Source organism: Eumetopias jubatus, unplaced genomic scaffold (assembly GCF_037043125.1).
Source record: "Eumetopias jubatus isolate StellerSeaLion01/CBP00866 unplaced genomic scaffold, mEumJub1_p1.0 scaffold_5, whole genome shotgun sequence".
NCBI lineage: Eukaryota > Metazoa > Chordata > Mammalia > Carnivora > Otariidae > Eumetopias > Eumetopias jubatus.
In genome coordinates, this window is record NW_028274811.1 from 74,086,628 (window position 1) to 74,113,408 (window position 26,781).

The 26,781-nt window shown below is 36.7% G+C and overlaps 1 protein-coding gene across 2 annotated transcripts in view; it reads right to left on the bottom strand.

Annotated features, from left to right (window-relative positions):
- The window catches only part of ELL2 (elongation factor for RNA polymerase II 2), a 68,026-nt gene that overhangs the window by 20,181 nt on the left and 21,064 nt on the right, over positions 1–26,781 (bottom strand). For both annotated transcript variants that reach the window (XR_003607867.2, XM_028096116.2), the window contains exons 3-4: positions 5,788–5,909; positions 1,184–1,347 (exon numbers count right to left, since the gene is read on the bottom strand). Coding sequence is in view for 1 of the 2 variants with exons in the window: in XM_028096116.2 (XP_027951917.1) it covers positions 1,184–1,347; positions 5,788–5,909 (286 nt within the window). In the remaining variant the exon portion in view is untranslated. The remainder of the gene's footprint in view (positions 1–1,183; positions 1,348–5,787; positions 5,910–26,781) is intronic.

Here is a 26,781-nt window from a genome sequence, read left to right on the forward strand (position 1 = left end):
GTGAAGTTACTTGTGAAAATAAAGAGAAAGAAAGGAGGTTGGAAGTTGTTACCTCACTCAGCAGGAAAGGGAAGGTGAAAAATCTCACTGCTGGTAACTTACTGGGTTGGGACTAGGCCCCATGGGTACAGATACCTGGAGAATCCATGAATTGTTGTTAAACCAAACTAAATGTATCTAAGCTAAGCACCAAGTCCCAGGAGCACTGGCTTTGTTCCAAAGAAATACTTATTAAAGACACTAGTGGAGCTTCTCAAAGCTGAATGTACCGTAGCTGGGTCAGCAATGGGAAAACACAGAAGTAAAATTATACCAAACCATGGAAAGATGTTGATTAAAGAATTTGGTTATTCATGAGACTGTTTTTGTGTGTATTTACATTTCCAAATTTCTATCTTTTCATCATTTACTTATGATGACTTATGTCATCAAACTGACCAAGTCTCAAAGAGCTCATCTTTACTCTTGATAATTCTTCCTATTACTGTTAACAGTCACTGCCAATCAACTCTTTAAAAATTGGTAGGGTCACTGCTCATAAAGGAGAGACTCATCTTGCTTGTCCGGTCTTACCTCTCTTCAGTCTGATGGATATTTGAGTGAGCTGATGATAAAGATGATGGGGGTGGGGCAGCCTCTTAATTAATATATAGATGAGGATGAGAATCCATGAACGACAGCACAAAAAAGGCATCACTCTCATACTTTGTCATAAGCATATTTTATATTTTAAAATAAAAATTCTGTGTGCAAAGGTCCTCTGAAATTCTACTAATGGAAAACACATAATTCTACCAATAGATTTTACTGTAAAAATAACCCTGCAAAAATGCCAAACAGACCTATACTGTCCATCATTGAAATTACATCATCCATTGTCAAAGAACACACAACAGTACCACTACTACAACCTCACATAGTAAAGTAACATGACCAGATCCCAGTACTATAACATAACAAATAGTGGACAAAGGATTCGGGATTTATGAAAGAAGTAAAACTTTCTATCTGTTCAATTTATTATCAGTATAAAGAGAACAGATGATTTTTGACCATGTTATTCAAAATGTTCTGGAAACTAATTCTGTGTTAACATTAAGTTAATATTACCAGTATTTACCTACAGAGTGGTCTTGAATTATTCCAATCAATCAGTGAGAAGGAAAACGATCTCTATACAAACCTACATATGGTCCACCGGGTTTGATAACTTTTGTGCTTCGGTTGCGGGATTCCTCCTCTGCCTGGGTCATTCTTTCTCGTGTCATCTGATACGAGTCGTTTGTTGCACACACTGTAATTTTATCTTGTATAAATCCCAGGCAATTGAGCTGGGAGGCTCCAGAGCTGTCAAGTAAGATGGTGGCTTTGTTAGAAATGTCCCTCATTTTGCACAATAATGGTAAGAGAGAACTGTATAATCCTAAAATCAGCAGCCCAAACAACAGCCTTGCAATCTGGAAATAACTAATATTAATAATTTGAAATGTTGAAATTTAAAATATTTAAATTCCTCTCCTTGATTTCACATCACATTTTTTTTTCATATTTTGAATAGAATGGGTAAAATGAATTCTGAGGCCAAATCTGTAAAATTCTGAAAATAATTAGTATTTATATTAAAGACCAGAATCTCAGTGAGCACTGTAGTTCTACTTTCATTTTATAAAAAATTATCTACCACTGATATGAAAAATGTTTAAAGTTTACTTTTGGAGGAACCATAATATGCATGCTTTAGAAATGACTAGAAGAAATAGACCCACTATAATGCTTTTTATTTTTAATAAGATAATTCATTTTAAGGCCAAAATATTGCCAAACATTAGGATTTATTATTAGCCCAAATATCCTAAACATTTGTAGACTCTGTATTTACCATTTTGTTAAATCTCTACATAAGATGACCTATTTGTGTGGCAAATATTGAAGAAAATACTGGACAAAGAGATTTTTGTAAATATTTTTTGAAAAACTTTTATTTAAAAAAATCGTAAAAATTAACATTGGCCTGGAAGATGGCTCTGTGTCAAAGTATTATGCTAATATTAGAGGATCATGGTAGCAGTTATACTGGTATTTTATTTATATATTTATTTATTTTAAAGATTTTGTTTATTTGAGAGAGAGAGAGAGAGAGATTGAGTGAAAGAGAGAGCAGGGGCAGAGGGAGAGGGAGAAGCAGATTCCCTGTTGAACAGGGAGCCTGATGCAGGGTTCAATTCTGGGACCCCGGGACCATGACCTAAGTTGAAGGTAGACGCTTAACTGACTGAGCCACCCAGGTGCCCCTATGCTGGTATTTTAAAAAGAAATTACTATGGCCTTAAAACAGACTGGAATATAGAAGTAATGAAAATGTCACTACAGCTCTGATACTCTATTTCCAAACCAGCTTTGTTATGAGGCTAAGAAATAGGGTTGATAAAATTTCTGTAAATTCCTAATAACTGTACATATACTATTTAAGAAAAAAATCAGTTCATTCATCTCATAAATATTTATTAGGCAGGGACTGCACAGCAGGCAATATGTGAGGGTCAGACTGAGACAAGGACTAAAGACAGATGTAGCCCCTCATTCAAGAAGCTGTCTAATGGGTGACAAGGATGAGCACAATGGAAATTATGACACAGTGTGACAAATTGCAGGGAGGCAGGGAACCCCCAGGAAGGTACTTCACCTGGATTGTAGGCAAGGCAAAAGCTTCCTGGAGGAAATGAAGCCGTTAAGTTGATCTACAGGGATGTCTACAGGGTGGGTGTGTGTGTGGACGGGGAGGATATAAGTTTTCTGGGAGGAGAACCAACCTGTGTGGGCCCAGGGGAAGCAAGGAGGAAGTTTTCAGTTTGACCAAAGAAAGTTGGAAAAGACAATTAGAGATGAGACTGAAGAGGGCAGGAGAAGTACTCATACAGGGCTTTGGAGGATTTTAGATTTATCCCAAGAAAAAGAGAGGCTAAAAACAAGGGACAGAAAATATCTTATTTGTACTGTAAAAAGATCAATCTGGATGAAGAACAGACTGGGAGGTAGAGGGCACAAAAGTGAAAGCAGGAGACCACTTAGGAGGCTACTGAAGGATTACTGGCAAGGAGTGAGAGCCTGAACTAGTATGGGGCCATGTGAGTGCAGAATAGTAAACAGACTCCAGACATAGTGAGGAGGCTGAATTGACAGGATTTGGTAAGTGATTAGCCACAGGTGGAGACAGAGACAAGTTAAAGATCATACCCAGGCTACTAGGTGTACTTGTATGAATGCTGAAAAACCAGGGAAGGGAAAGAGGGAGGAAGGCTTAACCCACAGGGGAAGTGGGAGGGAGGAGGAAAAGTGGGAAGAGACTACAGTTTTAAGTTCTGGTGGGAGGAAGTTTGAATTTCAGCATCCCCCCAGAAATTATTTATTAAGTAATTTAAATAGTGAGAATAAGCTGAACCTTTTGTCAATCACAATGAAGTTACAGCTTATACCACTCAAAGTCAAGAAACAGATCTTTCCATTAAACAAAATAGAGCTAAACCCTGTAGGCAAGAAGGTACTCTCTAGAACTGTCCACTCATCACTTTTCCAGAGTTACCTTAAAAGTACCTTAAGGGTACCTTAAATACTTTGACATATAAGTATTTCACATTTGACATGTAAGCATTCCTAGAATCTTTCTTTAGCCTAGCTCAGTTTCCTACAATAGACTGTGCACTACTGTACGGGGCTATATGCCCTGAACTATGTATTTCCAAGAGGCCTGTGAACAGACAGATTTAAGGAATTTTTGAAAGGTAATTTTAACCTTGGGATTTCCTCCATTTTAGATATGATAAAAGTGACATTCAAGGAGAACCTGAACTACAGCAGAGACAAGAACCATGGGAAAAATAAAAATTCAATTGAACAGAAAAGGTGGAATGAAATTATAAAAAAAAAACAAAACTTGCTTGCCAGGTTGAGAACTGAAGTTTCAGGGCTTTTGTTTTCATAGTGACAATTTCACTTTATACTCATACAAGACGATTTTATGATTATACTTTTATAGTTGGATCATACTTTTATAAAACACACTGGATCATATTAATGTATTTGCCCCAATTTTCTCACAATAATTGTTTCATTTTTCTTGCTGCATCATGTAGCATTTTGTAAGTGACTTTAAGTCCTTCTCCAAACAAGCAAGGGTGTTAATGATCTAAGGGAGAAACCATATTACTTATGATGCTATCACTGGTTTTGAAGAGGGGATTGTTTCTCAATAAAATTCCTAATGGGACGTAGTTCAATTTGAGGTCAAAGTGTTCTCACTATAATAAAATAATTCTCTAAAGGCAAACATTATAAGTGATTAGCACCACAATTTGAAATCGGTGTGCCCTTTGGTGTGTAAACACTGGTCTGGGAGTTAGGAGGACCCAGTTTTTATTCAGCCTTGTCACCAACTAACCAGCTGTGTAACTATAAATATATCATCTGTGCAATGAAGGGGTTGAACTATACAATCACCCTCATACTTGATGCTTCTGTAATCTTCTGCAGTGCTGTCCCATAGCACTTTCTGCAATTGTGAAAATGTTTTGTATCTGTGCTGTCCATTATGATAGCCACTAGCCACGTGGCTATTGAGCCCATACATAATATGTGGTAAATGTGAGTGAAGAACTAAATTTTATTTCATTTTTATCAACTGAAATGTAAATAGCCACATATGGCCAGTAGCTATCACAGTGGCTAGTACAGAAAAGTCTATATAATCTACAACATATACAATTTACACCAAAAAATGTAAGTTTGGAGGTAGGCAACTTTTAAAGAGCAAAATTAACATTTACTCAGGAAAATGGCATATTAAGATAGAACAGAAAGTTATTTAGTCACCCTAAATGGGAGCAGAAATTCAGAACTCTCAGTGAAGTGTCTTATTTGGTATCTCCACCTCCCATGCTCCCTTGCAACATAGCTTTCCTTTCCTTTCTCCCACATACAGCAAATGCTTACACAGTTTCAAGTACTGCACAGATGAGAGATAGGAATGGATAGTCTGAGACAGTTTGGGCCAATTTCAATGTTCTTGGGATGTTGGGGGTTCTAAGGCCTTGTCTTTATCCATGGGCAGAACAAACTCCCCCTACTCAAGGGGCCCATTCTTTAATCAGAAACAACCAGAGCAAAGACAAGTCAAACAAGTAGCTTATTGTTTACAGAGGACCTAAGTGAGATAAGGGTTCCATGGTACCCTGGGATGTGGGTGTGTATTCTTGTCTTCCTCCCTCTTTTTTTTTCCTTTAAAATTAGAGGTGACTGCTCTACTGGGATTAATTTCTAGTTTCCATTATGCTGCAGCATAAAAAATTCTGAAAATCTTAAAACAAGGCTTGCACAGGGAAAAAAGAAAGGGATATACAAGATATACATATTTATTTTTACTCCTTTACTCTGGAGTGTGAACCTTGAGTAGACAATAAGGCACTCTTATTTAAAGACAGTGAATAAAAACTTTAAAAAAATTATTAAACTTGTCTTTAATTAAAAAAACAAAACCTGTTTTATAGATAAAAAATCTACACCTTAAAAATTCCTGAGGGCAAGAACCTTAAAATTTTTATGCTTGTATCCCACAGTGACAAATGTAACTGTTAGCACATAGTAGGGGCTCAATATTTCTTAATAAAAGAGCTCTATAATTCAATTCAACAAACATTTATGGAATGACTACTATATATTTTATTGTTTAAGTAAAAACAAAAAACTCTCAAAGAAAAATTATTCTCCCTTCAGCATATCTTCAAACATACTTACCTGGAGAATGTTTGCTGGATGCAGTCAAAGCTGCCCTGAGGGTTGTCTTTACCCACATTTGACAAATAGAAGTTAAAGGTGTGCGCTTCATTGGGGGGATCATTTTTAGGAATTTTGACAAGCTAAAGGGAGGGAAAAGAGAGAAACATCTCAAATTATAAATTTGACAAACAATGATCTGATGACTGACTTAACCGTTTTTCAAGTGACATTCATTTTATATGTAAGCCCTCTTGAGCATTTAAATTTACAGCATTTAAATTACCAAATCATTGAAGGAATCAAGCAAGTATGCCTAAAAATCACACCATTCTTATTTCCATTTTCTACCCGTAAGTGCCAATAATCACTTCTGATCAATAGTTTATAAGAGGAAACCTCTTCATTTCAAACTAGCAAATGATTATAGTTCATATGAAAAAGTTATTAGTGAATTTGCTAAAAAGTAAAAAGCTTTTCCTCTTTTGAGCTACAAGGTTGTCTTTGGCTGGCATGGCGCCCCTTGCTGAATAGCTTCTAGATATTTAAATGATCTCTGGGACAGAGTTTATATCCCAATCTCTACTCTCTTATTATATGCACATTTCATTTTAATTCTTGCTTCTTTGAGTAATATTTTTGAAGAATAACTAGGAGCATAAGGTGAATGCCATAGTTACATCCACACCAAAATGCAGAAGGGTATTTCTCCCTGCCTTAAGATTCTCTTACCCTCATGTTTACGGAATAGGGTCAGGAGCCTCAAGAGAGGATTGTGCGGACTCCAAGGCTGAGCCCCAAACAGAACTATGGAAAAGGCAAATGTTTTTTATGCTCTTACTCAAGGTCTAGTTTCTCTATTAGATGGGAAGCCCCAAAAGTGAGAGGATGGGGTTGCTCTAGATCACTGAGCCCCTGTATTAGGCACATTTTCCTGGTACATAATAGGACCTCAGTAAACATCTGTGAACAAATGAACTGAAAACTTCTGTCTTTCAATGGCTCCACCCTTTCTAGCTCCTAAGACCTTTCTTCCCTTGGGTTTGCAGGGGATACCATGATGTTAGGTGATAATTATGAAAAGGATTCATTGGCAAGAATAAAAAATACAACTTCCTGCTTTCCAGCCTCCAAATACAGAGTCTTAGCAATTTAGGAGATGAGTAGGGAGCGGGGGGGGGGGGTGGACAGGTGGTGGTGGGGGGGATGTTCTCCAGTTCTCATTCTTTCCCCCCAGATCTGCCCTTTTCATTATGGTAAGATGAGGATTCAGAACTAACTGGTCGCCAGACAGATACTCATGAATGTGCTAGTAAGCATAAGCATGTATAACTTCTGCTTGGCCATGCAGGACACCTTGTTTGCTCTAAAAAACACCTAACTTTTGACCTAAGGAAAAGAATTTGTTTGAAGCTACCAAGCTACCAATTCCACAGCCCCCTGCCACCCCACCCAAACCCAAACCAGAATGTAAAGAAAGTAAGAAGGGAGATAATTTGCAGTGTCTAGTGCATAGCAGACATGCAATAAATGTTTGTTGAGGGAATGAATGAACAAGGGGTAGAAATAAGTCAAAGAAAAACATCTTTTCAGAGGAGATTCAGAAAACTCATGTAAAGCTTGAGAGGGCAAATTTTACCAAAGATGTTGAGTATTAAATAATATACTCCATAGAGCCTCCATCATCCATGAAATTTAAACTTTGACTCCTTCTTTTAAATTACTTCCAATTGCTAGGGTGATTAAGTTTCTACACTTATTATCTACTTTATAAATTATACCTTTTTTGGTCCCTAAAGTTATTTTATTTCTCAGATTTTCCCCTAGTTCTAAAGTGCTGGAACTTAGTGAGCAAGTCTTAATTTACTCTGGAAGGACTCATTAGGCTGTATTACTGGGTGTGCAAAGTGAATGCCTAGTTAGCACACATACACTGGTGAAACAATGCTATGTTTTACTTCTTAATTCTATAGAGGTATGGGAGGGCAGGAGCCAAAGGAATGCTGTGTTGAGATACAAGGGAAGAAAAGGTCCATCCTCAGGCACTGAGTATAACAGCACTCAACTGACATCTGTCTGCTTTTATATTGTAAAGAACAGCAGGATTCTGCTGACAGAGAAGGAATGTGCCCTGTAGTTAAAGCCTCCTTAAAGACCTATGAGAGAAAGTGGACAGGTAAAGAAGGTGTGAACACCTGAATGGAATCCTTTCTCCCGCTCTAACTCATTTCCATTTTCCTTCTGCCCCTAACCCTCACACAGTTCAGCAGAGCCTGGGTGGGGAGATTTTCACAGTCGTTGCAGGCTCATCTGCAGGCCGGGCTCTGGTTTCGCTTCAGGTCTAAGGTCTTCATTCCTGTGCAGCTCAGGTCTGGAAATGCAGAAGCACTTCACCCAGCAAAATATGGAAGACTGTCCCTTTGGGGAGATTCTAAATTGCATTTTTAAAAAGTAGAATCATAGAGTTTTTCCTATCTTTATTTTTCAAGAGTGACTAGACTTCTTATTCAAATTCTATAAATGTTCAGTATTCTTTCACTAAAAACTTGTAACTTAATTACAGGAGTTCTTAAGCTCAGACATATAATAAACAGAGCATTTCATGAAAGCCCTTATCAAACCTTTGTAATAATTAAATGTAGATTTTTCCTTCCTCAGCCTCTGAACTGATTCTTCTGAAGTAATGCTTATACTTTTTAAGGTGAAAAATTATCTTCCTATACATTAAAAAAAATTTACACATGTACACACAGTGTCTTGTATAAACCTGGAAGATTCAACAACAAAAATATCTGGTATGAATTACTGTGCACGCTCCTCAAAATAATAGGGTCTGGCCTGGTGGTGGACACAGAAGGTTTTCATATTCTCCTTCTTTAAAAGTTTCTTGAATAGAAAAGAAACAAACAACAACAAAAAACCAAATCTACGGTCATTTAAAAAAATATCACAAACCGAATAGGAAAGAATCAGATTAAAAAGAAAAGCACATACAACCCATGCTATATCCCCACTGAAGTGTTTGGAAGCATGTGTTACACATAGATCAGAACAGCTGCTCTCAGCAAGGGGCAATTCTGCCCCTGGGGACGTTTGATCTGGGTGGGTGCTATGGGCACGTCCTGGAGGGGAGAGATATTGTCCAACACCCTATAGTGCACAGGATGGCCCCCACAACGAAGAATTACCATGACATTCTAAAATGTCAGTAGGGCCAAGGTTGAGAAATTACGGATTACAAATAGAGGCAGGGCAGTCTCTTAGAAAATAAGTCAGAATTCTGACTTCAGTGACTTTTGAATATTAATAAAGTAGAAGGAAAAATAGTATCTTAAAAAAATAAAAGTTCCCAATTAGTATCAAATGGAAGGAACCATTTTAACTTATTTGCAACACTATTCCATTTTTAAAACTTCTGATCAGAAAACAATGAAAGGCAAATAAGTGTACCTGAAGCATATTTAAAGTGTATTTTAGTCACAGAATGAAGATTTAAGTACCTACTGCAAATGAATTTCTGAAACTTTGAACATCATGAAGTCAGCAAACAAGCAAAAGTCTTGATGGGAGTTATAAAAAAGTACTTTTTTTGGAATGCCTACTTTAGATATCAATTAAAAAATAGCTCTTAGAAAGATAATAATTTACTAAGAACTCTCAAAATGAGAAAGGATTGGTTCAGGATAAAGAAAGTGAACCTTTGTAGTGATGGTCTCCGAGAATTCAGTTCCCCTAGTGAGTTCCAACACCCTCACCTGCAGTAACAATTAGAAGAGACTTACATAGTTTTCAACTTAAAAGAAAAAGAAAGTAACACGTATCTGGAGACTATTTGTAGTCCTTACTATTCCTCCTCATTTTTTTTTTTTTAAAGATTATTTATTTGTCAGAGAGAGGGAGGGAGAGCGAGCACAAGCAGGGGGAGTGGCAGGCAGAGGGCGAAGCACCCAGGCGCGCCCCCTCTTCTTATATATACCTCACATGTAGGTAAGGTTCTCAGGCGGCTAACCACCAGCGACAAACAAGCTTTGTCCTCAAGTCTTTGGAAGAAAGGGAGCATGATGGAGAATGAGAGCAGGACTTCTCAACAATCTCTCCTAACCTTTGTTCCACTCTCTGAATGTGTGTATAATGGGGGCAGGAGCAGGCCTCAGAGCGAATCACACTCATTTTGGGACCCAAAGGTGAATCTCGATGTATATCATGGTATTTTGTCCAGCTATGGAGCTGGGGTAGGGTTGGAGGTTAAGGAATGATGACAAAACAGAGTTCTGAGTTTTTATGTCACCTTTCCTCAGTGGTTTTCAGAGCAGCAGCGATGCAGATGGTACAGCCTGACTTAATCTCAGGATTTTCCTGTAAAAGATCTGAGAGCAAGGTGTTGCCAAGCAACATTTACATCTTTAAAATCTCAAAAGCTTAAATTACACTGTCTATAGATTTAGTATATCTCATTTTCTGAAGGCAGTATAAATTAGATACAAATTTTATTTGTATCAATAACTATGCTCTTAAGAATGAAAAGGATGTAGGAAGGAGCTCTTATGTTCATAGCTGGTAAATCTGCGTTAACAGTTTGGCCCCCACGGGCAGTAAAGCAAGAGTCCTAATGAAAAGAGCAGGTTGTGTATGACAATTAGGGCAGGTGGGGGTGGATGAGTGGGAACTTCAGAACTAAACTGTAGGGACCTCTGAGTGGACCAGAGCCTCTCGGACTGTTGAAGGCCACAGCTAAAGTGGGATTCAAGACCTTGTCAAATCTAGAGCCATTTGAGAGACTAGACTTTCAGGGGAACTTGGAGATACTCATCACTCCCTTTTCTGATATATAGGAGCCTATTCCACAGCTTGTCTAGATAGTGAAGCAGTAGGCAGTCCTTTATTCCAGAATGGTTACAAAGCATTTTCTTATAAACTGGACTTTAAATTTATGGAATATGAAGGGGTGGGGGATGACTATGAAATGACTGTTACTGGGAGCCCTAGGGTCAGCTTCTGGGGGAATGGGCTACCACCATAGGAAAAGAAATACTGAGGTCTGATTTAGAAACAATCTTGGAAGACCATCCCTTTGTGTGATAGGAACTTTTCTATTTTAATTATAGTATTTTAGGCTTTTGCAAGTCAGTGGAAAGCCATTATATTTAGGGACACATGGTCTACTTGAAATTTTTAGCTAAATGCCTTAAGAATGAAATATTACTTAAAAAAAAGTATCAAAGACTATGATTCCAAACAGTTTCTTACTCAAGACAAAGAATATAAATATATGCTACCATGTTCTGGGAAGTTGGAAAAGTAGATTTTAATTTTCATTCCAAAAACGGGGGGCTGAAAATCAAAGGCTTGGGACCACAATCCACAGCCCTCCTTCCAAACACCAGTCTGTCTCTGATAAAAAGCTACAAAGAAAGTTTCAGGAAACTTTCAGACATTTATAATTAACATAAACACTATATACCAAGATGTTTAAGTCAAAACTTCTAATTATTCTGAGATACAAGCTCAGGCATACAGCAATGGAACACTGTCTAGAAGGTCATTTCAACATCAAGTCACAGAACTCTGATTTATATAAAGACGTAGGGCAGTAACACAATGTGTACACTGCTGCAAATTTTCATACAAACATGCTAACATCTGCTTAAAAGCCATTGGTACCTTTACAGCAGAGGTTTCTTATCCTTAAGTACTTTCTACTCAGTATTGGATTGAGGTACATGCTAGATTGAAAACAGGAAGACCATCAATTTTTTTTTTTTGCATTTATTTAAAATTAATGCTTTGCTCTTTTGTGGGTATTAACAAATGATTTAAACTTACAGACTTTTCTTTAAATTTTAATATCCAACCCTGATGATTATAAATGCTCAGTAAGATGCTCATGGCCCAGCAGTAACACAGTTGGATACAACTCTTGGGTGACTAAAGCAAACCCATAGTTCTGGCAGGCCCTTTAAGATCAAATTACTTGAATTTCTTCATTTTATAGATTAGGAAAACAGAGACACTCGATGATTGCTCAACATTATGACTATTTAAAATTGCAACCCCTGTACTCCTGAACCCCTGACCCTGCTCCACGTTTGTCTAAAACACTTAGTAACTGTACTATGTACAGATTATGTTTACTGTCTTTCTCCCCTGACCAGAATATAATCCTTGGAAGGACAGAGGCTTCTGTCTGTTTTTTTCCCTGAATATATCACCCACATCTCAAATAGTGTCTGCCATGAAATAGTCACTCCATACATGTTTGTTGAATGAATGAAAACGTTGATTAATGCCTGAGCCAGGACTAGAACTAAAGTATATGCTTTTTTTTCCACCAATATTTCCAAAGTATGCTGAAAAGTTTCCTCACGTGAAAAAGGTTCTACCCTGAAATAAATTTAGGAAATGCCAGGTTAAAAGAATGACTTTCTTTGCTGTAGGTCCTTTCATACTGAATAATAGTTTCCCATTTTATAAAACCTCAGAACCCACCTCCTTCCATTTCTCTAGTATCTTAGGGGAATAGCTGGTCTCTTAATACTTTATTACTAATAAGTTTATTGTTTTCCTATACATAAACTATATGCCTTAGTTTGGATAAAAAAAATTGCTACAAACATTTAAACATTAGAATTCTTTGTTGTTCTCAAACCCTTTCTAGACTCTTAATGATTCTGTGATTTCCTAAAAATCTAGAAAATTCAGTTTAGCTAGAGAAATATATTTGCATGTACTGTTCCAGAGTTAAGGGGCAGAACGAATAATCTAGAATCAGAACAGAAAATAGAAACCTCAACCTGAAAGCCACAAGTCCTATTTTTCAAACCGGAGCAGCAGTTATGACTTTAGGCCTAACATTATGGGGGGAAGGAAAAAAAAGCCTGTCAGATCAACCCAGACATGAAAATCAATGCCTGGGGAGTGGGGAGGGGAGAGTATCTTTCACCAGCAATAGAAAAAGTATTTAGGGACATCAGTAACAGCTAAATATTCCTACTGACAAGGAATAGCAGGGGTTGGAGAGGATCCCACGCATACTCGGTAACATCTGAAATACCCACATGATACTGTACTGAGGAGAGTAGTGCAAAATGCTAAATTTATCTAGCACAAAGAGAAATATCGGCAGTTATCGAAAAAAATTCAGGCCATGTAACAGTTAATATGAATAATTAAGGACAAAATAAATCCATTTATTTCCTGCATTCTTCCTCTTTATCAAGATGTTATTACAGAAAAAAGTAGAATAGCTTTCCTTATTATTCTTCATATAGCTGCTTTAGATCCAGTATTAGAATTTCTTAAAAAGTTCTTGATGAAAGGGTAGACCAGTATTGAGCTTCCTTGGTTCTACTACTTCTGTGGGATACAGTCTTTTTTTTTTCTTCAGATTTTATTTATTTATTTGATTAAGAATGAGAGAGAGCACATGCAGGGGGAGGGGCAGAGGATTAGGGAGAAGCAGGCTCCCAGCTGAGCCGGGAACCCAATGCAGGACTCATCCCAGAACCCTGGAATCATGACCTGAGCTGAAGGCAGACGCTTAACTGACTGAGCCACCCAGGAGCCCCTGTGGGATACAGTCTTAAACCTTTCCTGAGAACTGCATTCTCATCTCTAATGTATTCTTTTAAATTTATGGCCATCTTGGAGAACACATCATCAATAGCAACATTTCAAAACTAACTTTAATTTGTTACAAGTAAGCAACAACATATTAATTGAGTGCCTAATGTGTCTACATTTCTGTGACACAATAATGAACAAAAGCTACAAAGATCCTTGCCATTATGGCACATTATGTATAGAAATCCAGGAACGATCAGGAGATGGGGAGAAGTGGAGGGATTCAGGATATATTTTGCAGATAGATACAGCAAGATTCCTAGGTATAAAAAAAAAAGAAACCAAGGATGACACCAAGGTGTTTCTCCCTGGAAAATTGGAATTATTTTAGAGTGTGAGTGTGCATGTGTCTGTGTATATGTGTGTACACATATACATATATACATGTACACATATATTCATATATTTATACACACACACATATATATACTATCTTCGATATGATGATGAGTACTTTAATATAACCCAATTCATACTGTCTAGGTGCACTAAAATACAATTGACCAATGCTGGTTTCACCAGCTAAAAAGAGGCTTCAAAGTGAGTTTTGTTATGACTCATTTTGTAGCTTCATGGTTAAAAATTGAGCAGAGACCAGGTGGCTGGGTACAGTTGGGTGGTAGCTGGGTACAGCTGGGTGGTAGCTGGGTATTTCCAAGAAAAAAGTGGGATGACAGTTATTGGCAGGGGAAAGATACAAATGGCAGGTACTAGAGATACTGTATCAAGGAAAAGGTATACAGACTATGGAGCGTAACAGAGTAGAAAATTTAGATTTAAAAATGACTACAAAATTGAGAAATGCCAAAGAAGCTTTTAGAAGAAAAGTGAGAGAATCTAAGTTTTTTCAAACTTCATGGCTGGGCTAATCCAGAAGTCTTTTTTTGGCAGCAAAAACTGAAGTCTCCCATTGAGTTCCAGAACTCTCATCATAAAACTGCTTTTCATTTTCCTTTTATTAACCAGTCCCTTCTAATATTTATATATATTCCACAGAATCAATGCTTATATAGAAAAAAATTTTCATCTTATCCCTAAATCTGCCCACCCTCTCATATTGTTTATCTCCCAGTTAATAAACCACCGTTTATCTAGTCACTGAGGTTACTGGCAGCCTGGGGAGTCAACCTTGAATCTTCCCTCTCTCACACCACCCCATGCCCCTCAATATCCAGATAATCACAAGTCATACTGCTTTCACTTCCTGAATGATCTCTCAAATATATGTCCTCATCTCTCTTTGGCTCAATATCACCTTTTGTTTGGATAACTTGTCTTTCAGCCTCTACTTTTGTCTGTTCTCAAGCTCCTTCTTTAAGCATTTGGCTGCCAAAACTAGTTTCATAAAATGCCAATCTGACCATGTCATTTCCAAGCATCATTTATTTCTTCATGACTCTCTAATACCACTTATCTACCAGCCAGTCTAAGCTCCTTAATAGGACATATGAGGTTCCTTCCCAACAGACCTGGCCCTCACTCTCCACCTTGTATTTGATGTCCCCACTTCTTGCCTTGGCTTGTGCTAACTTCTCCTTTATTTAAGACTCAGCTCAGGAGCTGTTCTCTCAGGGAGCCTTTCCCTCTCCAGTGAGGTGAGTTTAAAGCTCCTTTTCTGGGTCTCCATAACCCCTTGGGCTCACCTTTAGTGCTGCCTTTTACTACACTGCATGCTAAAGTACTTGCTTATGTGTCTTCTTCCCCACCAGTTAGTTGGGGGCAAGGACCATGGTCTTACTTCCGTATGTATCTGGAACAAAACAGATACCTAATAAATATTTGTTGGATCCTTCTGACTTGGTACTAGATTATATTCATTTAGATTAAGCCTTATGCCAGGGAGACTAAAAAATTAGAGATGTATCTGAAATAGATCACTTAAGAGTCTGTGGAAAACCAGGGCTCCCCGGAGCAGGCAAAATAAATAACAAAATGAAAGGAGGAAAGAAAAAAAAAGTCCCACACAGCTGCATGCTGTGTGGTACAAATGTCAGGATGAGAAAATTTCTGACCTCTCTTGTGCTATGTTTAGCCCTGAAACCCAGGCCAAGTGGCTGTTAGATCTGTGGAACTTAAATTTACATTATACATTTTTCTTTTTAAAAAGTATCTTCATCTTTATTAAAATACTCACAGAATACTCTGTCCTCACCAAATTCCATTTGAAAATATGAGTGTCTTTAAGACCATTTTGCATTTTAAAGAACTTAGGGAGACCACACTAAATAATTCTAACTTTAGTAATTCTCTTGAGAAAGCAGAATTTTGTTAAAAAAAAAAAAAAGATTTGTTTCTCAGAAACAAAGCCCAAACTTGAATTCTACAAGAAAAAAAAAATTCTTAAATATAAATGTCAATTTCCAAATTCACTGCCAATCTTCTCCCCTTTTTGCTCTCCTGGAGTCTGGAGGAAAGCACTTTTTGCAAATGCCAGGAGGAACTGCTGCCAAAATGTAAGTGAGAATAGAATTCATGCATGGCCATCAGCAACAGTTGTATAAATCTAGGGGAGACTGGTACTTAACAGATTTGAATCCTCAAGATGAACATAAATTGCTAAAAGTGGCAAAGGCCCTGGATTTCACAGAACACATGGTTTTATCCCAAACCAATCAATGTTACCATGAAAGCTCATTAAGTTCAATAACATAAACAATATCAAAGTCTGAGGAATATTTTCATAAATTTGGAAGTATATTCAGCTCTTAATTCTGTTTTTCAACACCAACAATCATACTTTTTTTTTTTTTAAAGCTAAATCTTTTTCAGAATAAATCTTATGGGGAAACCCACCATGTATTACAAACAGAGTCAGCATTGCTCTGGTTGAAGAAAGGGATGATGAGGGACTGGGAATGCTGAGGCAGCCACTGTGGTGACATCACAGAATCCCCAGGCTCTGGGCACCCAAGACACAAAACCAAGGCTCTATGCTAAGGAAAGAAAAACAGCAATAAGATGTAGAATAGCTGGGGGCTATAAATTTTACTCACATCTTAAAAGACAATTACAGAAGAGTGTACAAAATATAAACTCTTACGTGCCACTTTTTTGATGAGAATTACTGCCAAATATTTGGAGGATACCAAAGATAAAAAATGGTGTTCTACTTCTTTGTTCTCTTTGCTTTTTAATGTTTTCTTTATTATTGAATCCCTTTGTATTTCCAGTTCTAAGCTGGGTTTCCTCAATCGTTTGAGAAAAGTGACTCTTTTACACACAGAGGAAAAGGGAACAGAGCAAACAGACGATACCTAGTGTGCTACATAATGAGTTCTGGAGCACGCTGCCCAGTTTCCGACTTGGCTCTGGATTCTACCATCTGTATTACCTTGGGCAAATAACTTAACCTTATTAATCCCTAGTTTCCTCATCAGCAAAATGAGGATAATGAAATTATTCACTGAATAGGACTGCTGTGAAATTTAAAGAAATAACCCTTCTAAAGGTACTTGGCACAATGTCTGGCCCATAGTATGTGCCCCAAAATGCTTGCTCTGGTGATGTAAAGACACTATTGGGGAACTCCCACTCTGATTTTAGCTTGTTTGATTCAAACACATACGTAATGATGTATATGATTTTTGAAGTAGTTTTCAAATGGCAAAGGACAGTTAATAAGTGTCCTGTGGATCATCAAAAGCTGACAATACTGAGAGGAAAAAAAAAACCTGACAATACTTATTTTGAATCCTCAGTATTTACAAAAGTAAGGGACTAGAAACCTTCAAGATTTCCAATTTCAGTGTTAGCTTAACTAGAAGTCAAAGAAACTATCTGGGAAAACAAACAACCAAAAAGACCAGCAATATTTCTAAATGTTTCCAACTCAAAGTACAGAGAAATTAGGTCCAAGAACAAATTGGCCACAACAAGTGTCTACGGAAGGCTGAACAATCACAGATGCCTGCTGCTACTGTAGAAGGGGAGCAAACACTGCTTCCCAAGTGCGATAGCCACAAAAAATATGCTGCCTTCAGAGCCCTACGAGGAACCGCTGCCAAATATGAGTGAGAACAGAAGTCATGCTATATAGCACAACAAAGAAACAAAGAAAACAGAATTAAGAGTTCTCATGAACATAAGTGCTTTGTTACTTACAATCTTCATAAATGCAAACAGTATTTTAAAGTTTGTGGGGATTTTTAGTGTCAAATCTATAGGTAGCCCTAAAAATGAATAGAGCCTATACGGGATTTTAATTTTTATGGATTTCTTTCCAAACACCTACCCTGAAAATACGTTCCTGAGATGGGGTCCATTTCATAAAATTTAGTGCTATTCAATTTTCATAAGTCAAATTCATGTGCTAATTTTCTTCAGGACTATAAAGGAAGTAAAATTATTTAACATGTATAAAGCTATTGATATACTACTGATATATACAAGAGCTAAATTAAGAAACTGCAGTTCTAACTTCTAAGAGACTTAGCAGGTCTAATGTAAATAAGAGGACCTGTCAAATCTCTTAGATAAATTGATTTATAATTGTAAGAAATACAGGACTAAAAGATCATTTTTAAGGACAATATGCTTGAGCTACTGGCAAAGCCATCAAACCTGCCTTCAAATAAAGGAATATATGTTAGCAAAGAAAGGGCAAAGACTTACATATGGACAATTAATGACTATATTTGGATAACTGTTATATGGAAACTATGTAAGTAATAGGAGGATTGCTAAAGAAATGTTAGTTTATCTATAAAATGAAATGTTAGGTAGCTATTTAGAAGTAACTTTTACTATTTAATGACATGGGAAAATGCTCATATGTTAAATGGAAAAAGCAGGATATAAAAAAGCAGTAAATACACTGTGACTACAATTTTAAAAATGTATGTGTGAACATGAAGAAAAAAAGACTAGGAGAAAGCCAACAACACTAGCTGGTTTTCATCTCATTTTTAAGACATTTATTCATCTTTGTCCTTATCTGGACCTTATATACAATTCTAAAATGTACATTCATTAGTTTTTCAATCAAAAAACAATAGACAGCTTTAAAAAACAATTAGATTTTAAGTTATCACAATGACATTGGCCTTTCATGACTCAATCACCTTAAATATTTTAAAAAAAAGTTTGGTGTTTTACAGAATCAGAAACTGTGAAACATAAGACTATTCAAAGTTAAACACTATCTTAAAAAAAGAAAAACAAAGAAAAAATACCAAGCATCCCTAGAGCAAAGTTTTTCTTTATAGCCAAATATAAAACTTTTAAATAGCTGTGAAAACAGAGTCAGCATCATCTTACTGTTCAGTGGAAATTCAACACACTCAAGTACCATCCCTCATTCCTAATCTGTGAAGACTCACTTCAGTGAATTACTAGCACAATTAGATTAAGGGAAAACTAAAAAGCATTCAGATTAGTCAAAGAATTTCTTGGTATTGACTGGTAGAGTATTACCACATTCATAAATATGTCTATGCCTTATATTCTCAGTCTAAAATAAGACATCCCCAATATAACTTAATGAATTATTATTAAATACTAAGCTGTTTAAGTACAGAAAAAGACTGCCCCTTTTCTATGGCTAATTAAGTACCACCCTTACACTGTGGGCCCAACTTAGTTATCCTTAAACAGTTTTCTTCATTCCAAGTTTTATTACCTAAAAATCCCTAAGAATTTTATCTTTTTAAATTCAGCTGACTACTACTTTCATTCCTGTAATTTGTCCTTTCTAGACAAGACCTATTCCTAGGGCATATGACAATACCACTGCTCCAAAATGTGAACTGTTAACTCAAAAAGAAAAGTGGCCTTTCCTCTCATATCCCTGTTAACACCAGTAACTCTGCTTGAACCTTCCTTCCAGTGGGGAGAAAGATCACAGATGGGGAGAAAACTTTCCTTCTCCATTGATAGATGACAAAGCAGCTCTATCAGGTAGTTGACTAGCAACATATTTAGCTGGTGTCCAGCTCTAGATAACTTCTTAAGACCTGCCTTCTCTATTTTCACTGTCAACCTATTTTTTTTCAACGTTTAATATTTAGCCTTTCTCCTAGATTCTTTACATATTTAAACTTGGCATCTCAAAACATTTATGTATATAGAACAATTAGGAAATGGAGACAAACAAATATATATGTAAAAAAAATCTCATATAGATTACCAGCAATGACATTTTGGTTTGGAGCATTTCATATTTACTTTGTAGGTTTACATTTGTGTTTCTGTATTTTTTAATTTTTTTAAATTAGTATAATGGTATATATGATGTCTTATTACCTACTGATTCATTAGAGAGATGAAATGACAACTTAAAAAGTTTCTTACCTAAGTGGACAGTCTTGCCATTTACCACTTACATATTCTCTTATACCCACCAGGAAAGTAATATAGCTCTTCAGACAGGTCTAGACTAACATGACCTATACTTAATTTTTGGTATATCATTTTGGTAATTTTTTTGTTGCTATCATAAATGAGATCATTTTTACACTGAAACACTAATTGCTGGTGCTTAGGGAGGCCAGTGATTTTTAAAAAATTATACTTACCATTTATTGGGCATGTTCCATATGCCAACACATTGCCAAGCTCTAACATTTTAAGACTTTGGCCTGTGTGTTTTGACTTTAGATTGAAGATAATATGGCTAAAGAAATGGTTTCTAACAAACAACAGTAATTTCAAAATCTGCACTCATATACATGCCTTCTTACTAGTTAGCACAGATGAACTTTCTTTGCTCCTATCTAAAGCCAGTTTCACAACTGAGATACCATTTCTCCAACCTACTCAGGGACACTGCTCCAGCAAATCTTTCCCTCTCTCCTACATTATCAACTTTTGCTTTCTACTGGGTTAACAAATACATAAAAAATAGTATCAGTTAACAAATATCCTGCTTTTTTGGGGCAACTGGGTGGCTCAGTTGGTTAAATGTCTGACTCCTGATTTTGGCTCAGGTCATGATCTCAGGTCAATTGTGAGTTCAAGTCCTGTGTGGGGCTCTGTACTTGGCGGGGAGTCGGCTTGAGATTCTCTCTCTCCCTCTCCCCCTCCCCCTGCTTGCACTCTAATAAAACTTAAAAAAAAAAAAAAATCCTGCTCTTGCTTTCATTTTGAAAGAAATGTCTTTTCACACCAGCCACCCAATATTAAGCCAGTGATTTTAAAAGTTCTTTCTGAAGTGACTACCTTACTGAAAGAAATCCTTAAGTTTTTCACTTGGTGTACTTGGATTATCTGCAGATACGGGCAAACTTATCTATTATCTATAGCTTTTATTTCATTTTCTTTCCCATTACTGAGCATTCTCAGAACAATGTTAAACTACAGAGATGATAGTGGGCATGTGTACTTTATTGCTAACATTAATAAAGATATTTCTATGGTCTTATCACTAAGTATGTAACTGGCTTTTAGTTTCATTTTTTTTTTTAACATGCTAAGGAAGAATTCTTCTATTCCCTACTTACTTATTTCCTTAAGTTTTTATTCAGATTTAATACTGAATTTTTATCAAATGCCTTTTTGGCATCTGTTGAAATATGTCCTGGCTTTGTCATTTAATCCATGAAGATAAGATGACAGATCATATTTAAAGTTAATGATAATGAGAACAATCTTTATGTGATATTTATTTCTACAAAATATAGCTTGAGAGTTATGAAGCCTGACGATTTAATGAACACCTATGAACTCACTGACCAACTTAAGAAATAGAACATTAGCAATACTCTAACCATGTGCTCCACTCCAATCCCTTATGCCTGCCTTTTTCTACCAAACATAACAACTACTCCAACTTCTGTGATGATCATTCCTTTTGTTTTCCATAATTTTACCGCATGTGTGTATACCTACCACATATTAATTTTGCTTATTATTCAACTTTATAAAAACGGTGTGATGCCATATGCAGTCTTCTGCCCACTTGAGTTTTCACTGTTGAGTATTCTTCCACTGAATCAGTATGCACAGTTTAGCTTTATGTGCCATTATTCTAAATCAGTGTGAACAAAATTTGGCAAAAGGAGCTTTAAGTTCCCTAAATGTTAATAATTAAAAGTACTAACACTCATAAGTATTCATAAGTCAACCAGTAATTTTAGCAATTGAAAAAAAAGTAACTCCTTAAAATATAGATTTATATCAGAATTCCATCTGTAAAAACACTTTTTTCCCTTCTTACTACTGAACTTCCATGTATAATTAAATCCTATGAAATGTCCTTTGGAGTTGTTTCTTGAAAATCCTTTTGCTCCAAACTCCCAGATGCCACAACCTCCTGGACAGCTCCATCTTGACAGAATGAGGTACAGAGTATTACCTACGCATCTCATGTATAGCATGTCCCAAACAAAACACACCCCATGCCTCCTGCCTCAATGTGTTTTTTCATCTATCTCGGATTTGTATAATAGCCCCACCATCCAACCAAATACTCATCATAAATATGGAGCCATCCTTGACTCCTTTCTTTCCTTCCTTCCAATATAAAAGGAATGACTAAGTTAGGGGAGCTACTGGATAAGCATGTTAAAATGCAAATCTGACCACATGACTCCCTGGCTAAAATTTTTTAAATAGATGATAATTTCCTGCAGTGCTTTTTTAAACCAGACTGTGATCCACTGTAAGGTCATGACATTAATTTAGTGGATTATGACCAAGATTCTTTAAAATGAAATAGAATATATCAGATTATACTGATGAAGAAACAATACTGTGCTGTGAAACTTCTGTTTTAAGCTGGATGAATATGTATACCTATAGTGTAAACGGTCACAATGTGAAATGTTTTTTCTTACCATGCATTGTTTCTAAATATGTTTGAAAACACCTACTGCAATAGGTACCACCCAGAAAATAATGAAAGTTGTGAACCTTCTCCTGAGAACAGAATGTATACATACCTATACATCTGCATATTCTTATAATGTTCCTAATTATAGTGAACCTAGCTATCATAAGAAAGCCTAGGGGAAAATATTTTAAAGTCGTGCTTTCCAGACCTCATCACAGACTCCCAGGAAAATTTTGTAAGTAAGAAGTACTGATCTCCAAGGTGAAATTCAAATTCCTTAAGAAGGTGGGAACATTTGACAAACCTGTTTACCACTTTGCTCATGCTGAACTATGGGACTGAAAAGCATTTTCTTCCTCTTTTGATCAGCCAACTCTTGGTAATCCTTCAAAGCCCAGTTCAAACATTACTTCTCTGAGACCTTCCTGACTGTTGCTCTTCCTCTTGCTAGTTGGAGAGGTACTCAAGAGATGTTTACATGAATGTGGGAATAAGTAAAATGCTTACTGAACATTTATTATAGGCAGGTGGGGATCACTGTAGTGATGACAACAGGCTCTGAAATCAGATGCTAGAGTGGATTGTAGGCTCCTTTACTCACTGAATTGTGTGAGTTTCAAAAACTAAATTCAGAGTCATGGTATGTATACATATCAGCAAAATGGGAGTATGTGCTTCACAGCATTCCTGTGAGGATTAAATGAGAATGATATGTGTAAAATGCTTACTACAGAGTTCTTAGCATGTAATAAATATTCAATTAATTTTAGCTATAATCATTGAAAAATAACTGGAATCTATCAACAAAATAATTGAATAGATAACTGTACATTTATGCTAAATACAGTATAAATTATAAGACCACATAGAGAGATTTGAGAATTCTTGGCCTGATAAGGGCAAATTCATTAACCTTAAGGCATGTCTGTGGACTTTCTGAAGTCTTTAAATCCATAAAACTCTTACAAACTTGTTTTCAAAACAAGTTACTTTTATAAGTAAAGGTTTTAGCTTAAAAACAAATTTGAGAACATTATAATTTCATACTTTTGTTCCTTCCAGTTAGATCACAATTCAAGAATGGTTATAAAAATATACCTTCCCTGTAAATCCTCCCAGATTATCTAACATATGGAGCTAACCAAGCAAGCTAGTCAAGGGTGGGTCAGGAAAGAAAACTTCTGAAAAGATTTTATTCAGATAAAATCTTATCACAGAACACACAGACTGTCTAAATACCTCCACTGCACTGCTGTAATTCACTGAATCTACGATGCTAGCAATTGTTAAGGTTATGATTTTATGTACCACTGCATAATAGAAAATGCTGACCAACTATGACACAGTACTAAGATGCCATTTATAATGAGATGCATTCCAATTCCAAAGATTTCAAATGTTAAAAGGAAAATTTCAAAATATTGTTTGAAATAAGATCTTGGGCTTGGACACATTCTGCTAAATTGTTTTTCCTGCTTATTTAAATTTTGACTTTTCTTTTTAATAAAACTCTTTATAAGCTCATCTTATGTGCCTAGAATAGCCTCTTGACATATTAAGAGGTCAAAAGATACTTAAGTAATGCTCATGGTAAGGTATTATAAAATGGTAAAATATTATTTTCCAAGCTTAAATAAGCGAGTGCTATTAAAGTGAATTTCTGTAACACAGGTGACTCAAGTTTCAGTTTTTGGTGGGAAACAAAAAGGCAAAGCCATCACCAGTGGCAATTTTATTGACAAATAGGTACTGTCAGTTAGGAACAGAGCTGGCATTTCAAAGTCCTATTTACCTTTGTCTATACAGTGTCAACCATGGTGCATGGTACACAATGATTATTCATAAATGCTTACTGAATGTAGACAGGAAGCCTAACTCACTGCTAAGAATGCAATTTATGGCATTTGTGGCTGCTTCGAATTTCAATCAGTTCCAACTGCGGCCTTCCAAAGTGACTGCAGTGTGGTGAAGGACAGAGCAGAACGCCATCAGTTCCTGTTTGTGATCATATTTTGGGAGGCTTGTCCTTTGTAGCCCACACTGAATCTGTGTGAAGGTGTGGTCAGCAAGTACTTTGAGATAGTTTCTGCAGGCACCACAAACACAAAAGCAAAGTCATCCTCCCACCCTCTGCCCTTTTGCACTCTTCCAGGGCAGCGGAGGGGCCCGGTCCCCTGGTGCCTGTCATGTTACCTAGTCAAGGTGTGAAACAATGGATGGTGAATTTAGCTCACTGCTCTCTTTCTTTAGAAACCCCACTGCTAGTTCTTACCCAGAAGAAAAGGAGGGCAGAGGTGTATGGCAGCATAAAATAGACCAATTGGTTAATTTACAATAGCTTCAAAATATGATTCAATTATTATTTGAGATAAAATGAGTTTCTACATGTCAGCCCATACTCCTGGCCGAATGAGCTTCATATATATATATATATATATATATATATATATATATATATATAATTATATGTTATATATTATATGATATATGAAATTATAATATGTTATGTATAATATAATCTTGGATATATACTGAAGTTAAATTTTTTTTTTTTTCAGATTAGGCTACTTACTGCACCTGGTTTCCAAAAGCTGTATCTTTACTGCAATGATACCTTAGTAAATTAACACATGGTTAAAGAGTTATGATTCAATGCAAATGTTGAAATGTTATCTATACATGTCAACCACTGTAATATTAAAAAAAATTAAAACAGAACTGCCATTACAAAGAGATATAATTCTAACATCTTTCTAGTATTAATTACATTCAGAGCTGAGCGTATAAAGGTAGCTGTTAGTCAGCAACCTTTGAGCAGACTGACTAAACACAACCATTGGCAAAATCAGTGGGCTAGCCAAACCAAAAACAGCAGGGGAAAGTAGTCCGAGTACAGGCATATCATCTGCGAAGGAATGGCAGTGTTGGGGATTTATTTTTATCTCTGCTGCTGTTTCAAACAGATAGTTATCTTTGCTTCCCAGGTATCAAGTAGGTTAGAAAAGGGTAGTTTGGGGCGCCTGGGTGGCTCAGTTGGTTAAGCAACTGCCTTCGGCTCAGGTCATGATCCTGGAGTCCCGGGATCGAGTCCCACATCGGGCTCCCTGCTCAGCAGGGAGTCTGCTTCTCCCTCTGACCCTCTTCCCTCTCGTGCTCTCTGGCTCTTTCTCTCTCTCAAATAAATAAATAAAATCTTAAAAAAAAAAAAAAAGAAAAGGGTAGTTTGCAGAAAGCATTTGTAGGTGGGTTGAAATTGCCTACTAATTTCCAATACTATATAATTTAGTATTTCAGACCCTATCTTCTCCCCAACCTTGCAAAGGAAAATAAGCAATTGACAAAATATTTCTGAATGCTTACAAGAAAAATGCAACCCTCTGTCCTTTTTAGTTAATGACTCCACTGTAAGAGTTTTATAGCATTAGTCAAGCCATTAAAGTTAGCAGTTAAATGCTGATTTAATCTTCAGAAGGTCACAGTGCCTTCTGGAAGACATATTTAAAACTTGTTTGGCTGGTTATTCCTTGTTTATTTCTGGAAACGCACGTGTGACTCACTATCTCACAGGAGACACTACATGGTACTTATAGAAAATATTTTCTATTTTCAGTCCTCTTTTTAAAAATAATTTCTAAATTATATATGCCAAACTAAACTTCTATTTTCTAAAGGCTCTGGGATTGCTGAGTCTGAAGAGGGCAATTAGAAAATTTTGGAACAACATCCTCATAAATACTGAGGTCTGGAATCACATTTACTGTGACAAAGTTAACATTATTTCTCACTGCCCTGGGATACTCATTCCCTGGACATGAGTCCCTGAGGCTGCAGGCAAGTGCACTCCGAGGCCACCAAAGGCCAGCAGATGTGGCCATTATTTGCTGTTGAAAACCTTGCCATTTCAGTTTTTATCTGAGTGATACCACAAATTTACCTTTTTGAGTATGTGTATACAGATTTTAATAGGCCTTCAGGAATTTTACTTATCTATCACCAGGATATATTTTGCATCCCCTGAAATCTTTGTTTAAAATGCTGATTCAGGGACACCTGGGTGGCTCAGTCGGTTAAGCACCTGCCTTTGGCTCAGGTCATGATCTCAGGGTCCTGGGATTGAGCCCCGCAGCTGGCTCCCTGCTTCTTCCTCTGCCTGTAGCTCCCCCTGCTTGTGCTCTATCTCTCTCAAATAAATAAAATCTTAAAAAATAAATAAAATAAAATAAAATGCTGATTCATAGGACGCCTGGGTGGCTCAGTTGGTTAAGTGTCTGCTAGGGTGCGGGGATCCAGTCCTACATCAGGCTCCTTGCTCAGCAGGGAACCTTCTTCTCCCTCTGCCTCCTGCTCCCCCTTCTTGTGCTCTCTCTGTCTCCCCGAAAAACAAATAAAATTTAAAAAAAAATGCTGATTCATACCCATTAGAAATACACACATGAGCCTTGTTCCTGACAGTGCCATTTACATAGAAGTTATGAGTGGCAAGTTCTGGATAAGTCCTACATTATTAATTCTTTCCTGAGTATTAGTCTATATGTGTTTGGACTGAGACTCTGAGTTCCCTAAGGACGGGACCCATGTCTTACACATCCCTGTATCTGCACACTAAGAACTTAGCAAAGTACTTGGCA